Source organism: Lethenteron reissneri, chromosome 64, assembly GCF_015708825.2.
Source record: "Lethenteron reissneri isolate LAM-NWPU_2019-01 chromosome 64, ASM1570882v1, whole genome shotgun sequence".
Lineage (NCBI taxonomy): Eukaryota > Metazoa > Chordata > Hyperoartia > Petromyzontiformes > Petromyzontidae > Lethenteron > Lethenteron reissneri.
Window position 1 is genome coordinate 10,712,884 of NC_083842.1, and position 16,738 is coordinate 10,729,621.

The 16,738-nt window shown below is 53.2% G+C and overlaps 1 protein-coding gene across 1 annotated transcript; it reads right to left on the minus strand.

Annotated features, from left to right (window-relative positions):
- Positions 1-2,640: 2,640 nt before the first annotated feature.
- Positions 2,641-12,366, minus strand: PSMD2 (proteasome 26S subunit ubiquitin receptor, non-ATPase 2). The gene is made up of 2 exons (XM_061577334.1): positions 12,128-12,366; positions 2,641-5,374 (listed from the first exon to the last, which is right to left on the minus strand). Exons 1-2 carry the CDS (start codon positions 12,224-12,226, stop codon positions 2,723-2,725), a joined length of 2,751 nt encoding a protein of 916 aa, XP_061433318.1. The 5' UTR covers positions 12,227-12,366; the 3' UTR covers positions 2,641-2,722.
- Positions 12,367-16,738: the final 4,372 nt, after the last annotated feature.

Consider the following 16,738-nt stretch of genomic DNA (forward strand, 5'->3'; position numbering starts at 1 on the left):
CGTTCCAAACGAGCGGGTTTTGTTTGGAACAAAATGTAAATGCGATATAACGTTGTTCTTCCTGACGAAACCGATTCGGCAATCGTCGTGACCACTACGGCACCTGTTCTGACGGAACAGGTCTAAGCTGCAGGGGACCAATCTATGCTGGGGTCACCTGCGCTGCGGTCAGCTCAGCCCATCATCCCCTCCGGAGTGGATAAAACACGTAGGGGACTACATTGAGAAGTCAGTAGGCAATTGTTCTACGGATAACCTGGCCCCAGCCATAACAAATGTGGGATTCCCACAAAGCGAGCGGCCCCCCCCCCCCCCCCAAATCTAAACACGAGGACGCAGCTTTTTGAAATGCACAACATGACATTATATTTTTATCGTGTACATTTATTTGTATTTTTGTTTTTACAAAGCCGTGTCGAGTCTGGTTCGAGTGTAAAAGAGGGGGGGGGGGGAGGAGGGTGGGGTTTAATAACCCCTAGGTGAGCTCCGGTCTCGATTAAACTCTGAACCCGACTTTCAATCTGCAACTGTGACCTCCGTGGAGGGGTAAACCTGCGAAAGAGCAGGAACACAAACTGAAACTTTAAAACAATAAAGTTTTTTATTTTATTTTACCGGGTAACGCCCCACTTAGCTGCTTAGCTTTTTATTTAAATCAGAAGACCCCCGGGCTATCGCAAACGATAAGCTCGACGCGAAGCAGTTCATCGTCACGTGGAAATTTGTACGAGTTGCCAAATACAAAAAAAACCACGCGATTCCGATTCTAAACGTGGTGGGGGGGAAAAAAACGGAGGACCCGGAGAAAAATCCACGCGACCACAGGGTGAACATACAACCTCCAAATATACAGCAGCAGCAGGCGTCAGGGTCGGGATCTAACCCACGACACCTCCTGTATACCAGGCGAGGTAGTCAACATCTCGCCACCGTGGCACCCTTTAGCCGTAACTCTAAACCCGGGCACCGCACGGTAAGAGAGCCAGACTTGGTATTGCCCTTACCACGAGTCTTACCAGGTCACAACCACCATCCCCCTCCCCCCCAGCCATCCTTCAACACCCAAAACGCCACCCCAAATCCTAGTTCGCCCCTTAAATCGCAACAGTGCTATAACTCCCCCCCGAAACTCGAATCGTCAGGTCCGAGTCATCGTGCGAATGCGAGCAGGGTGTGAGAGAAGGCCCCGAAACCTTCCATAACCCTCAGCCAGATCATCCTCTGAGCCAGTGGTTCTTAACCGGGGGGGGGGGGGGGGGGGGTGCAAGATGACCTTTCTGGGGGTGTGCGAGATCTGGCCAGATTTCTGTCTCGTTAGAAGGTAAATCGTCGAAAACACGAAATAAGCACGGGTACGTAAAGTACCACTAACTTTGTTTCATCAAACCTTCGTATTTATTTGCATTATAATTTTTTGCTTCAACGGTTGAGAACCAAAGGGGCTGCAAAGGCTGCAGTGAATGTTAAGGATCACTGCTCTAAAACTTAATTTGGAGCTTTCGTGACTGCAAGAATTACTCTTTGGTTCTTTCGGTAAAGTCGCGTATAAAGAGAAAATAATAAATTAAATACTAGCACACGACGTTTCGATTGCAACACAAGCAATCGTCAGCAGGTATAAATGAAATGTGTCTGTCTATGTGTCTCTGGTTCTGTGTTTTATCTCTCTCTCAAATTTAGCATTCTCAGGAAGAACGTAATCAATCAGGTAGGATGTTGCCTGTTATGTTATCCGACTCTCTGTTGTATTACATTACATTTCTAAGCATACTAGATTTGTGTTTCTATTTCATTTATGCATACCTGATGATGATTGCTTGTGTTGCAATCGAAACGTCGTATGCTAGTATTTTATTGATTTTTTTCCCTTCATACGTCACTTTACCGAAAGAACCAAAGAGTAATCACTGCTGTAAAGACTCGAGGATTAGACCCCCTAGGGTGTTGATCGTGGCCTTGTGCGGCAGGGCTGCAAGCAACCCCTAAACCATTTTCTATGCAGCAACTGAGGCATGTCTCCTTGCTGACTCCCCCTTCCTAACCGCAGTTATACTTTGATTGAAGGTGCCATAGCCCCCCACACTCTTAAACCGAGTTGAGTCTGAACGAAGTGAAAGATGTGATCCAAATTCCGAAGATTTCAGGAGGAGCATCTTTTGGTCACTCCCTCATCTCCCTTCCGTCGCCCATCTTGATATCTTCCCGTCTCTCCCCACCTCTCCCCCTCCCTCCCTCCCTCTCCTCTTCCCTACTCCCTAGCGTCTCTCCCTCCCTCTTCCCTGCTAACCCGTACACTCTCTCTCCTCCCTACTCCAATCCTCTCCGTCTCTCCCTCCCTCCCTCCTTCCCTCCCACTCCTCTTCCCTACTCCCTAGCGTCTCTCCTCCCTCTTCCCTGCTAACCCGTACACTCTCTCTCCTCCTCCCCACTCCAATCCTCTCCGTCTCTCCCTCCCTTCCTCTCCTTTCCCCTACTCCCTAGTGTCTCTCCTCCTTTTTCCCGCTAACCCGTACACTCTCTCTCCTCCTTACTCCAATCCTCTCTCCGTCTCTCCCTCCCTCTCCTCTACTCCCTAGTGTCTCTCCTCCCTCTTCCCTGCTAACCCGTACACTCTCTCTCCTCCCCACTCCAATCCTCTCTGCGTCTCTCCCTCCCTCCTTCCCTCCCACTCCGCTCTCTCTCTCTCTGCACCCCTCCACCCGCCGCCGCCTCGTCTCTCCCCTCAGCTGTCGTAGTTGGGGTTCTTGCGCAGGATGACGAAGCCCTCCACGATGGGCGTGACGGGCAGGTACTCCTCGGTGGCGAGCTCCGCGCGCTCCCCGTGCGCCAGCAGCACGGGCGTCGTGTGCGTCTGGAAGCCCGTGATGGTCTTGGGCTTGCCCGCCTGGCCCACGACGTCCACCGCCTGGCCCACGCGCACCGCCACGGGCAGCGGGCGCAGCTCCTCGTCGAACGTCACCAGCATGCGCGGCTGCATGGCCGACACGAGCGCGTACAGCACGTAGTGCGAGCGGCCCAGGATGACCGTGCGCACGTCCAGGAAGGACACGAGCACCGCCAGCAGGCCCGCCAGCGCCACCTGCGACAGCAGCTGCCGGTCGCTGTGGTAGGGCGACAGTGACAGCGTGCCCTTGCCCAGGTGCGTGAGGCCTTGCGCCAGGCGCACCATGAACAGGTTGTTGGGGTCCTTGGCGTGGTACTGCGCCTGCTGGCGCAGCATGGCGGCGAGACGCGCGTTGTTGGTGCCGCTGCCCACGATGCCCATGGCGAAGATGGCGTTGTGCGCCACCTCGGCGTCCGAGTCGTGCGAGAACTTGCTGAGCGTGTCGAGCAGGCCCAGCCGCGGGTTGGACACCGAGAGGAGCGCCAGCGCCAGCGGGACGGCGCGCCGCACGTGCGCCTCGCCGTAGCGCAGCAGGTGGCCGAAGGTGCGCAGCGCCATCTCGCCGCCGATCTCCTCGCCCATGGAGATGAGGGCGATGCCCAGCACGGCGGCGCCCTGGTGCGCGCCGGCGTCGGCCCCCGAGCCGCCCCCCGCCGCGTCCTTCTTCTTGTCCTTCTTGTCGGCGCCCTCCTCCCCCGACGAGTCCTTCTTGCCCTCGTAGTGCTCGCTGCACACGTGCAGCAGCTGCTGCACCTTGAGCACGTTCCCCGAGCCGGCGTACGCGCACACGTCCACCAGCACGTTGGCGAAGCTGCGGAACGGCTCCGGTACCACCTCGAGCGCCGCCAGGATGGTCTCGACGGCCTCGCCGCGCCCCAGGTAGGTGAGCGCCAGCCCCAGCGCCAGCCACTTGGCGTAGGTCTCGCGCAGCTCCGCCTCCGACTTCTCCATGAGCGCCTGCAGCACGGCCGAGGTGACGTCGCCGTTGCACGAGCCCACGGCGATCATGCCGCAGGCCAGCGCCGCCACGCCCACCGCCTCCATGCTCGCCTTGCCGTCGGCGAGCGCCGGCAGGAGCAGCGCGAGCACGTCCTCGCGGTTCGAGCCGGCGTACGCCAGGCCCAGGCCGAAGACGGCGCCGACGCGCGTCGTGTTGCTCGCGTGCAGCACGTAGTCGGAGAGCAGCGCCAGCGCCGGGTCGCACTCGTTGCGCACGCCCGAGTTGACGATGCCGCACGCCAGCAGCGCGCCCGCCTTGATGTACTCCTCCGTGGAGTACAGGTACTTGTCGATCTGCGTCAGGCCCCCGTCGACGTCCCACAGCAGCACGAGGCCCAGCGAGGCCGTGGCGCTCAGCATGCCGTGCTCCTTGTTCTTGTACAGCCACTTGTTGCCCTCCTCCGTCAGCAGCTTGTCCTGGCCGAAGGCGGCGTTCACGAAGCCGTTGACGAACGACGACGCCAGGTTCATGCGCGCCGAGTCCACCTGCGAGCCGCTGGGGCCGAAGCGGTTGTTCTCCAGGTGGGTCTTGTAGATGTCCTCGGGCACCTTGGGCTCCATGATGTCGAGCTCGCGCGCCAGCGACAGGAAGTTCGAGTTGAGCTGCACGTTAGACATGATCTCGGTGAGGTCCTCGAACTCCTCCAGCTCCTCGCTGAGCTCGAGGAAGACGCCGTGGCGGCCCAGCACGAAGGCCATCTGCTTCTGCACGGTGACGTCGCGGCACGACGAGAAGACGTCGGCGATGAGGTCGGCGTCGTTGAGCTGAAGCGCGAGGCGCAGAGCCTCGGGGTGGCGCCCGAACTGGCGCAGCGTGGATAGGGCGCAGCGGAGCAGGGCGCCGCTCTCGGGCTCGGGCACGTAGCTCACGCACGACGTCAGGTAGAGGCACACCTTGGTGAACGTCGACTCGTCGACGTGCGCCGACAGCAGGTCCAGACGCTCGATCTCCATGAGGAGGTCGCACGCCTCGGGCTCCGCGTTGTGCGCCATGTCGTACGGGACGATCTCCTCCACCAGCTTCAGCAGCGCCGGGCGCCCGCCCCCGGCCGGCGCCACGCCGTCGGATTCGCCGCTGCCGCCGCCGTCCTCCTCGGTCGTGTCCTGCCAGGCCTTGGCCACCTCGCCGGCGAGGTGGCGCACGTACTCGTGCCCCCACGACGCCAGCGGCTCCTGCGAGCCGCGCAGGCGGTAGCGCAGGCAGTCGCGCTCGGCGCTCACCGTCATGGCGAGCACCGAGACGATGTCGGCGCAGAACCGGCGCTCCTCGCCGGGGGGAGTGGCCTCCCAGGCGGCGCAGAGGGCGGCGTAGTGCGGCCGCAGGAACTTGAGCGGCTTGGGCACGGACGTCATGGAGGTGGTGGAGCTGCGGATCTGACGGCGCAGCTCCTCCAAGGCGGCGCGCTGCAGGGCGGGGGTCTCCGTCTCGGAGAGGCGCTCCACCAGCAGCGACAGCTCCTCCTGCAGCTGCTTGTCTTCATCAGAAAGGTCCTGATGATGACGATGTGGGGGTAAGGGACGCAGGGGGTGAGGGCGCGGGGGGGGGGAGAGGTAATTAACAAAGGGAGCAACCGACAAAAAACGAACCGCACAGTATATAAGCAGGAGTCTGTCTCTCTGTGTGTCAAAATAAAGTAATGTTTCTACACTATGAGATCTCTTTTACCAGTGGCAAAATATAGTAGTAGGTTTTTACCCTTTTAAACTGGTACAAAATAAAGGTGTCAGTTTTGTACCAGTTTAAAAGGGTAAAAACCTACTACTACAAAGTAATGTTTCTTATTGAGTATTTATATTTTTTTGATTTAAAGCTTTCGTGACTGCAGGGATTCATATTCTTGGTTCTTTTTTTCAAATGTTCTTGCTGTGGATTTCACACCTGATGATGATTGCTTGTGTTGCAGTCGAAACGTCGTGAGAATTTTTATTGTTTTATATTTTTATTATTATTATTTCCCTTCTACGTGACTTTACCGAAAGAACCAAGAATAAGTATTTATATGTATAATTCTTCGATTATCTGTGAACGATTAATCCAGGCAGCGGTTTAATTATTGGCTGCTCCTTCGGAACTGACAAAATTAACCCGTAAAAACAAAGTTTTTCACTATAAATCCTGTATATGCGTGGCGGCTACAGTCCTCTCGTCCTCTGGCTTGAGATGGCTGCCACCTATGGGTCAGATGATTGCCTGCCACCATTAAGCAATTGGTAATTAAATATAATTTATTTTTTCCTAAAAAATGTAAAATTTTGGAAAAAAAATGTCACGAACATTAATTGTCACGCACAACGAGTCTGTGTGCAAAATGTCAGCTCGATTGGATCACAGGAAGTGGGTTAAAAAACGACCGAAAGATTTGCACGGTCCTAAGCAAGCAAGCGAACTTAATATAAAGGATTTAAAAAGGTATCCCAGACAACTGCTCGGCCCGAGCTATAAACGCCCCGATACTTGCATCGCCTCTGTACTGTTCGTCGTTCTCTGGTCTAACACTGGTGAGACAAGGCCATAAAGAAGACTGTCCCTGGTCTAAGCCAATCGTCTATATTATCAGAGGATGTTTTGTTTGCATGTTGACCGCAAGTAGTGCGCGTGGTTAATGCATCTACTTCATTCCTTGCAAAAGGTTTATATTTGGTGTTTGAACATCTTAACACCTCCTAGGCTTAGTGCGGCCTGGAAGCGTATTATCAAATAAATACAATGACAATTCCTTATAAGGGAAACAAATACCAATGAATAACAATTGAATGATTACCAATCTATATAATTACAATACCCCCCCCCCCCTCCTTGCCTCGAATCACTGCACCAGATTGAATTGAATTAAACGATGACGTCACCCTGATGCTGCTGCTCTATTTAAGACCGGAAGCAACAGGAGAGCTTCACCATTCTTGCCCGATGAAGCTGATTGTAATTATCAGCGAAACGTCGTACTACTCAAATTTAAAATGCTGTTGATCATCTCTTCAGCACACCGGTGGGCTAAAGAAGTGAATTATTTTGTCCTTTGAAAACGTGACACTTTTTTTACTGTTTGGCCGTGTCGGGTGGTGGAGGGTTATGACACATTTATAAATAACGCGATCTGACCCAAAAACCTATATTATGAATTAACACCTCCGGTTTTAATTGCCAGCAAAGGGTAAAACCAATTCATTTTTCCCATCACACGGTATACTGTTATCATGTAAATGTTCTCATTATCACCGTGAGCCACGGTCACTCCACTGCTGGATGAAGACATCCCCCCACCCCCAAGCTACCTCTCACGATCTTGTGATGTAACAACCCACCCCAGCACTTGCACGCGGTACTTTTTTCATCGTTCCATCTCCTCCGTGGAGGTACTCTCTGGGACACGTTCCATTCGTCAGCCCGCTACTCCCCATCTCCCCAGTGGCGAAGCTTTTGACACACCGCACCAGGTACTCGTTTGAGGCCGAGTCAACCTAGGGTGAGGCCCAGGCCCAGTTCAGATGATCGTCAGTGGTGTTGGCCGTGAGCGGGAATGGAACTCGGGTCGCCGGGTTTGCAGGGCGAACCGCTACGCTACCGCTCCCCACTACACACACACGACTTGCCAAATGTATTAAAAACACATTAACTGAAAAACAAGCGCAGTTGGTTATTTCGTGAATGGCGTTCCATGTATGTTAGTTACAGAGAGTGAGAGCGTGAGAGTGAGAGGGCCTAAGAGAGAGCGTGACAGTGAGCATGAGTGAGAGTGAGTGAGAATTCCTGACCACTGCAATTAATTTTTCGATTTAAAGCTTTCGTGACTGCAGGGATTCATCTTCTTGGTTCTTTCGGTAAAGTCACGTAGAAGGGAATAAAATAATAAAAATAAAACATAAAATCATTCTCACGACGTTTCGGCCACAACGCAAGCAGCCGTCCTCAGGTGAAGACCAGGTCTGAGGACGGCTGCTTGCGTTGGGGCCGAAACGTCGTGAGAATGATTTTATGTTTTATTTTTATTATTTTATTACGTCCCTTCTACGTGACTTTACCGAAAGAACCAAGAACACTGCAATTCACTTTGCAATTCACTTTTCCCAGTCCGTGTTAGCCGCCGAGGGTCGTGTTGCTCTCCATGCCCCCCGCGCCATTCCCGTTCTGCTGTAATGTGCACCGATGCCCACTTTAATGAGGGGGGCGATATTGGCGCGTAAAATAAAGATGGAACCGATCCCTTCTCACGCCGTGTCCTGCCGAAGCCCACGAACCTGTAGCAGTTTGAGCGGTGTCATTAACCTGTGTGTGTTCTCTAATCCGCGTGTTCCTCCCTATGTCTGTCAATCTACTGGACATCTGTGAAAAACTACTGGACATCTGTGAACATGTCTTTACAGCTGATCGCATTCCTCCGGCACAAATAAATATTCCGATTCTGTAATTCCAAGAAGGCATCTCTCCACGTATCTTCGCGTAGCTTTTCAGGGTTCGTTTCTAACGTCTTTCGTTAGACAATCATTGGTTTCCTCACCAGACGTTTTGGGTGGTGCATGCTGCCGTTTAACTGCGTTGAATGGCGAAATTTACTGACAACTTCGCAAATTCAACTGAGGCGCGGAAGGCAATAATTCCGCATCGCCTGAAGCTGTCGCGTCACTGAAATATCTTTACGTTATAAATAACCAATGCCAAACAGAAGACGAATATGTAAGTTGGGGCCTGGTCTCCCCGACTTGTACAAATTACGTAATGTATAAAACAATCAACGTTCGCCACCAAGTGGCGGCGATGTAACCACGGTGCTTGTGCCAGGCTAGGTGCACCTTGAGGCCACACGAAGTGCGGGTGGATCGCTGCTTAGTAGATCACGGAACAGACCCATGTTGACTTAGAGATGACTGGCAGATGCACCAGCTGTGCTCCATACTGTGCCAACTTGCTTCGTTTAAGCCACCCGGCGCTCCGCTCTTTTTTGTTGCGAGCGTCGCTCCCGTCTCTTGTATATACTGTTGTGTATATTGTGTACAGCACACACATTAATACAAGCACAGAGCGTGCGAGTCTAGAACATATTAATGTCATAATAAGTCGATTATAGATGTCACGTTAACAAAACGTGGCCAATTCGTTACTAGTTCAGCACTAACCGGTTGAGTGTTGGAGAATGAACCCACAACAATTCGAGTACAGTGACGTTTCGTCGGTAACTACAACGGGCCTCACCAGGCGAAGCGATCTAACCCACAATAAAATCTCTTATTATGGATAATCTTAGTCGCGAAAGCCTACCCATGTGTTTTAATACGAATTGCCACATTTAATATCACGAGACCAATGAGCGAATCGTGGTCAAAGCTGGGTGCGTAAGGGACCGCCACCGGCAAATAGAGGTTGTCAAAGAGTGCATGCAAAGTCACGGGCAAACAGGGTGCAAGTGGTGCATGTAACAAAGACAAAGATCTCCCCCGTATAGCCTTAACAGACTGCTGGGGCAAGTGCTGTTAGCGAGCAGCACCTATGAAGGCCGGAGCGCCTCGCGAGGGAGTGGGTGGCCAGCACCACGCCCGGCCGCCTTTGTCTCCCCAGTGGCGAAGCTTTTGACACACCGCACCAGGTACTCATTTGAGGCCGAGTCAACCTAGGGTGAGGCCCAGGCCCGGTTCAGATGATCGTCAGTGGTGTTGGCCGTGAGCGGGAATCGAACTCGGGTCGCCGGGTTTGCAGGGCGAACCGCTACGCTACCACTCCCCACTACACACACGACTTGCCAAATGTATTAAAAACACATTCACGTAACAAGCGCAGTTTGTTATTTCGTGAATGGCGTTCCATGTTTGTTAGTTATAGAGAGCGTGAGAGAGAGAGAGTGAGAGGGCGTGAGAGGATTGAGGGGGCGTGAGTGAAAGAGTGTGAGTGAGTGTGAGAGCGTGAGTGAGAGTACGTGAGAGTGAGTAAGAGTGCGTGACAGTGAGCATGAGTGAGAGACCGTGACAGTGAGCATGAGTGAGAGTGCGTGTGAGAGCGAGTGTGAGTGAGGGAGCGTGAGTGAGTGTGAGAGCGTGAGTTAGAGTGCGTGAGTGAGTGTGAGTGAGAGTAAGTGAGAGAGTGAGACAGTGAGTGACAGTGCGTGAGAGAGGGTGACAGTGAGTGTGAGTGAGAGTGTGAGAGCGTGAGTGAGTGAGAGTAAGAGTGCGAGAGCGTGACAGTGAGCATGAGTGAGAGTGCGTGAGAGTGCGTGAGTGAGAGTGCGTGACAGTGAGCATGAGTGAGAGTGAGTGAGAGCATGAGTGAGAGAGCGTGAGTGATAGTGCATGAGAGGGCATGAGCGAGAGTGCATGAGAGCGTGAGTGAGTGTGAGTGCGTGAGTGAGTGTGAGAGTAAGAGTGCATTACAGTGAGCATGAGTGAGTGAGAGAGTGAGTGAGTGAGTGAGCGTGAGTGAGAGAGTGAGTGTGAGTAAGTGCGTGAGAGTGTGAGAGTAAGAGTGTGTGACAGTGAGTGTGCATGAGAGAGCGTGAATGAGAGTGAGAGAGCGTGAGAGAGAGAGTGAGTAACAGTGCGTGAGAGAGAGCGTGAGAGTGTGTGTGAGTGAGAGAGTGTGAGAGAGAGTGAGTGAGAGCGTGAGTGAGAGAGTGCGAGTGAGAGCGTGAGTGAGAGTGTGAGAGAGAGTAAGAGTGCGTGACAGTGAACATGAGTGTGAGTGCGCGTGTGAGAGAGAGAGTGAGTGAGAGTGTGAGAGTGAGTGAGAGTGTGAGAGTGAGTGAGAGTGAGAGAGTGAGTGAGAGTGTGAGAGTGAGAGAGAGTGTGAGAGTGAGTGAGAGTGTGAGAGTGAGTGAGAGTGTGAGAGTGTGAGAGTGAGTGAGAGTGTGAGAGTGAGTGAGAGTGTGAGAGTGAGTGAGCGAGTGAGAGCGTGAGAGAGAGTGCGTGTGAGAATAAGAGTGCATGACAGTGAGCATGAGTGAGTGAGCGTGAGTGAGTGAGTGCGTGACAGTGAGAGTGAGTGAGTGTGAGAGTGAGTGCGTGACAGTGAGTGTGAGCGTGAGAGAGAGTGCGTGTGAGAGTAAGAGTGCATGACAGTGAGCATGAGTGAGTGAGCGTGAGTGAGTGAGTGCGTGAGAGAGTGAGTGAGAGAGAGTGTGAGAGTGAGTGAGAGTGTGAGAGTGAGTGAGAGTGAGAGAGAGTGAGAGAGTGAGTGAGAGAGAGTGTGAGAGTGAGTGAGCGAGTGAGAGCGTGAGAGAGAGTGCGTGTGAGAGTAAGAGTGCATGACAGTGAGCATGAGTGAGTGAGCGTGAGTGAGTGAGTGCGTGAGAGAGTGAGTGAGAGAGAGTGTGAGAGTGAGTGAGAGTGTGAGAGTGAGTGAGAGTGAGAGAGAGTGAGAGAGTGAGTGAGAGAGAGTGTGAGAGTGAGTGAGCGAGTGAGAGCGTGAGAGAGAGTGCGTGTGAGAGTAAGAGTGCATGACAGTGAGCATGAGTGAGTGAGCGTGAGTGAGTGAGTGCGTGAGAGAGTGAGTGAGAGAGAGTGTGAGAGTGAGAGAGTGAGTGAGAGTGAGAGAGTGAGTGAGAGTGAGAGAGTGAGTGAGAGAGTGAGTGAGAGTGAGTGAGCGAGTGAGAGCGTGAGAGAGAGTGCGTGTGAGAGTAAGAGTGCATGACAGTGAGCATGAGTGAGTGAGCGTGAGTGAGTGAGTGCGTGAGAGAGTGAGTGAGAGAGAGTGTGAGAGTGAGTGAGAGTGTGAGAGTGAGTGAGAGTGAGAGAGTGAGTGAGAGTGAGAGAGTGAGTGAGAGAGAGTGTGAGAGTGAGTGAGCGAGTGAGAGCGTGAGAGATAGTGCGTGTGAGAGTAAGAGTGCATGACAGTGAGCATGAGTGAGAGAGTGAGAGAGTGTGAGTGAGTGAGAGTGTGAGTGAGCGTTACAGTGAGTGTGAGTGAGTGAGAGAGTGAGTGAGCGTGAGAGAGTGAGTGAGCATGAGTGAGCGTGAGCGAGTGAGAGAGAGTGAGAGACAAAGTGAGCGAACATCCCCTCGGCCATCTCTCCCCATCATTCGCTACAGACTGTAACGTCATGGCACTGTACGCACTGTACGCGCCGATCAACAGCACGAGGCGAAGAAACTCCGCGGCCACGGACCGGACGATGTTGAGCCGATAAACCACTTATCGATTAGCTATCGACGACCGTAGCAGGGTTATCGATACGACCGAGTGAATGATTCGCGGGGCGAGGGGGAGAGAGATAGAGAGAGACAGGAGCGAATGGCGGCGTTGGGGCACGACGGCGTTCGGACCTGATTCTCATCGGACGCCTTTTCCTTGCGATTCTTCTCGTCCGCTGCCGACGACGTCGTCTTCTTTGGCGCCGGCTCCTTCTTCTTCACCTCGGACATGACGGTTACGCGGCTGTGGGTGCTTTGCGACTACGCGAAGGCTTCTGCTGATGATGATGCTTGATGCTTGAAACGTTTCGACTCCCTCGCCGCGATAATGACGAAGCGCTTTCGGCAACCTCCCACCCACCTCGCTCTGTCCGCGTCGCTGATTGGACGGGGAGTTGGCGGGAGCGCGCGCGCTCGCCCAGTAAGACGCGCGCCTATTGGTCCGTGACTTCCCGCCGTCCCGACGTCTGCCTTCAAGCTCCTCCCACTTTATAAGCTCCTCCCCCTCCCTTCACCGCCCCCCCCTGACACCACTCTCCCTCACTAAACCCCCCTCACATCTCCCCCTCATCACCCCCCTCCCTCCCACCTCACCTGCCCCCCCTCACCACCCCCCACACACCCACCAACTCACCCCCCTCCCTCCCTCCCACCTCACCTGCCCCCCCCTCACCACCCCCCACACACCCACCCACTCACCCCCCTCCCTCCCACCTCACCTGCCCCCCCCTCACCACCCCCCACACACCTCTCCATCACCCCCCTCCCTCCCACCTCACCACCCCCCACACACCCACCCACTCACCCCCCTCCTCCCTCCCACCTCACCTGCCCCCCCCTCACCACCCCCCACACACCTCTCCATCACCCCCCTCCCACCTCACTTCCCCCCCTCACACCCCCCTCACCCACCCTTCACACCCCCTCTCACATCTCCCCCTCACCTCACCCCCTCAAACCCCCCTCACCACCCCCTCCTCAACCTCCCCCAGTCATACCCCCCCCCCTCACACCCCCCTCACCCACCCCTCCCACCTTCCCCCCTAAGACCCCCTCTCGCCTCCCCCCTCACCAGCCTCCACACCCCTCTCCATCACCCCCCTCACCCACCCTCACACTCCCCACCTCACCTCTCCCCCTCAAACCCCCCTCACCACCCCCCCTCACCACCCCCTCACACTCCCCCCTCACACCCCCCTCACCCACCCTCACACTCCCCACCTCTCCCCCTCAAACCCCCCTCACCACCCCCTCACCACCCCCCTCACCACCCCCTCAAACCCCCCACACCCACCCTCACACTCCCTTCACGCCCCCCTCACACCCCCTCACCCACCCTCACACTCCCCACCTCACCCCCTCAAACCCCCCTCACCACCCCCTCACCACCCCCCTCACCACCCCCTCAAACCCCCTCACCACCCCCCCTCACTGTCCCCCTCACCACCCCCCTCACACTTTCCCCCTTACACCCCCTCCCTCCCACCTTCCCCCCTCACCCCCCCCCCTCACACCCCTCTCCATCACCCCCCTCCCTCCCACCTCACCCCCCCCTCACCCACCCTCACACTCCCCACCTCAACTCTCCCCCTCAAACCCTCCTCACCACCCCCCTCACCACCCCCTCACCACCCCCCTCATCGTCCCCCTCACCACCCCCCTCACACTCCCCCCCTTACACCCCCTCCCTCCCACCTTCCCCCCCTCACCACCCCCCTCACCGACCCCCCTCACCACCCCCCTCACCACCCCCCTCACACTCCCCCGTTACACCCCCTCCCTCCCACCTTCCCCCACTCACCACCCCCCTCACCGACCCCCCTCACCACCCCCCTCACCACCCCCCTCACACTCCCCCCTTACACCCCCTCCCTCCCACCTTCCCCCACTCACCACCCCCCTCACCGACCCCCCTCACCACCCCCCTCACCGTCCCCCTCACCACCCCCTCACACTCCCCCCCTCATCACCCCCTCCCACCTTCCCCCCTCATCCAGCTCCGCCCCCCGCAACGCCCCTTCCCCAAAGCCTTTGCACGAGGCCAGCGTCAACCCTCGTCTCTGATTGGCTAACGGTCTCTGTGTTAGTCTATTAATCTCTGTGTAAGTCTATGGGTCTCTGTGTGAGTCTATGGGTCTCTGTGTGAGTCTATGGGTCTCTGTGTGAGTCTATGGATCTCTGTGTGAGTCTATGGATCTCTGTGTGAGTCTATGGGTCTCTGTGTGAGTCTATGGGTATCTGTGTGAGTCTATGGATCTCTGTGTAAGTCTATGGATCTCTGTGTAAGTCTATGGATCTCTGTGTAAGTCTATGGATCTCTGTGTGAGTCTATGAATCTCTGTGTGAGTCTATGGGTCTCTGTGTGAGTCTATTAATCTCTGTGTGAGCCTATGGGTTTCTGTGTGAGTCTGTGGGTCTCTGTGTGAGTCTATGGGTCTCTGTGTGAGTCTATGGGTCTCTGTGTGAGTCTATGGGTCTCTGCGTGAGTCTATGGGTCTCTGTGTGAGTCTATGGGTCTCTGCGTGAGTCTATGGGTCTCTGCGTGAGTCTATGGGTCTCTGTGTGAGTCTATGGGTCTCTGTGTGAGTCTATGGATCTCTGTGTGAGTCTATGGATCTCTGTGTAAGTCTATGGATCTCTGTGTAAGTCTATGGATCTCTGTGTGAGTCTATGAATCTCTGTGTGAGTCTATGGGTCTCTGTGTGAGTCTATTAATCTCTGTGTGAGCCTATGGGTCTCTGTGTGAGCCTGTGGGTCTCTGTGTGAGTCTATGGGTCTCTGTGTGAGTCTATGGGTCTCTGTGTGAGTCTATGGGTCTCTGTGTGAGTCTTTTAATCTCTGTGTGAGTCTATGGGTCTCTGTGTGAGTCTATGGGTCTCTGTGTTAGTCTATGGGTCTCTGTGTGAGTCTATGGTTCTCTGTGTAAGTCTATGGATCTCTGTGTGAGTCTATGGGTCTCTGTATGAATCTATGGGCCTCTGTGTGAGTCTATGAATATCTGTGTGAGTCTTAATCTCTGTGTGAGTATATGGGTCTCTGTGAGTCTATGGGTCTCTGTGGGAGCCTATGGATCTCTGTGTGAGTCTATTAATTTTTGTGTGATTCTATGGGTCTCTCTTGACGATGAGGGGGGTCAAAAATCGTCCAAAATTGCGTGACGTCATTTATGGACGGCCCCAAAGACAATGCCACTATCAGGGCGTGCCTTAGTTTTGTTGTTCCAACGTTCTGACTCCCCCCACCCACGTGGCCCCCTACTGGATATCTATTAGGGGGGTTGGAGGGGGATAATGAGCTTGACAGCTCATGGGAAGGGCCTTTGCTATCGATGCCCCCAGCATTCCAGGGTCTGCAATGCTATTGCCAATAAATTGCAGTGCGGTATACAGTTGGTTGGTTAATACATAGTGTAATATTACAATGTATAGTCAATAAGCACATTAGTTGCTGCGGCGCCATATTATTAACATTCCTTCCCTTTATTAATTCTAACCTTACTCCCTCCCTTTGATGCTGCTAATCCTGCATAATGTACGGGCATAATGACTTTAAAACCCTCGCCAAACCTGCTACGCATTTCACAAGTAGTACTAATCGCATATCTGCATTTCCCATAAATATGCTAAACTCCTCTTGATATGCAAATTATTTTGTCAAGACGCTCTTCGCCCCTCCATCGCAGCTTAAATAGTCGCTCCAAGCCTGGGGCTTGTCATTCAAACTCTGTCTTCTCGACAGACCTGTTTCTCCACCTAAAGACGGCTGCTTGCGTTGTGGCCGAAACGTCGTGAGAATTATTTTATAATGTTTTATTTTTATTATTTTATTATTTTCCTTCTACGTGACTTTACCAAACGCACCAAGATGATGAATCCCTGCAGTCACGAAAGCTTTAAATCGAAAAATAAATTGCAACTTGAGTCACTACCTATGAGATATTCACTCAAAACTGCTCTAGAGGAGTCGTACACCCCTAGCTGCCACTGCTATTCAGTGGCCTAAAATAAAATGTTTCGCTTCGGATGATCGCTGCAAAGTATGATCTGTGTTTTGATTTAGTGTGCTGATCTTAAAGGTGCATTGAAAAATGTTGATACTCCGACTGATGCTCCTGCTGTTGTGGAGTGACTCATGCAGCCAGCTATGGCTGCAGGGTTTTGGTAGTACATGTTGTTTATGTCGTTTATTGTGAAAATTCGGTCACAGTTCCTATGATCACTGTTTCATTGCTTTCATGGCTTTACTTTGGTGATTTCGAAAAGTTTTTTGGTTTGGCCATGTTTGTTTGTTGTAGTACGGAGTAGAACTGATGGCCTTAATCTAAGTTGTCTTGTGGTTGTTGTTGTTGTTTGACTTGCATCCCACTGGGATTTTTGCACACAGCGTTGGTGTACGGTGCTTTTTCTGCAATATTTTGCCGTTTTTTCTTGGATTTTCTGTTTTCACTTAGTCACATAGTCACTTTAAGATGTTTTCTTGTTCATGTTTTAGTTTTTTGTTTGTTGCGGTTGAACCCGATTCAAGAGCCGAATGGCTCACAGGGCTATACCTAATAAGTGAAAACTTGAAATTCTAGATTTGAAGCTTTCGTGACTGCAAGGATTCATCCTCTAAGGTTTTTTCGGTAAAGTCACGTAGGTAAAAAATAAATAATAATAAATAATAGCACAAATAATAGAAATAAGATAAGAAATCACATTATTTTATTTCAATTATTTTTTCTAAATTTTATTATTATTTATT

Coding starts and splice junctions, on each gene's coding strand:
- PSMD2 (XM_061577334.1), bottom strand. CDS start 12,226: ATGTCCGAGGTGAAGAAGAAGGAGCCGGCGCCAAAGAAGACGACGTCG. Junction 5,375..12,127: donor AGGCGTCCGATGAGAATCAG/GTCCGAACGCCG, acceptor CGTCATCATCAG/GACCTTTCTGATGAAGACAA.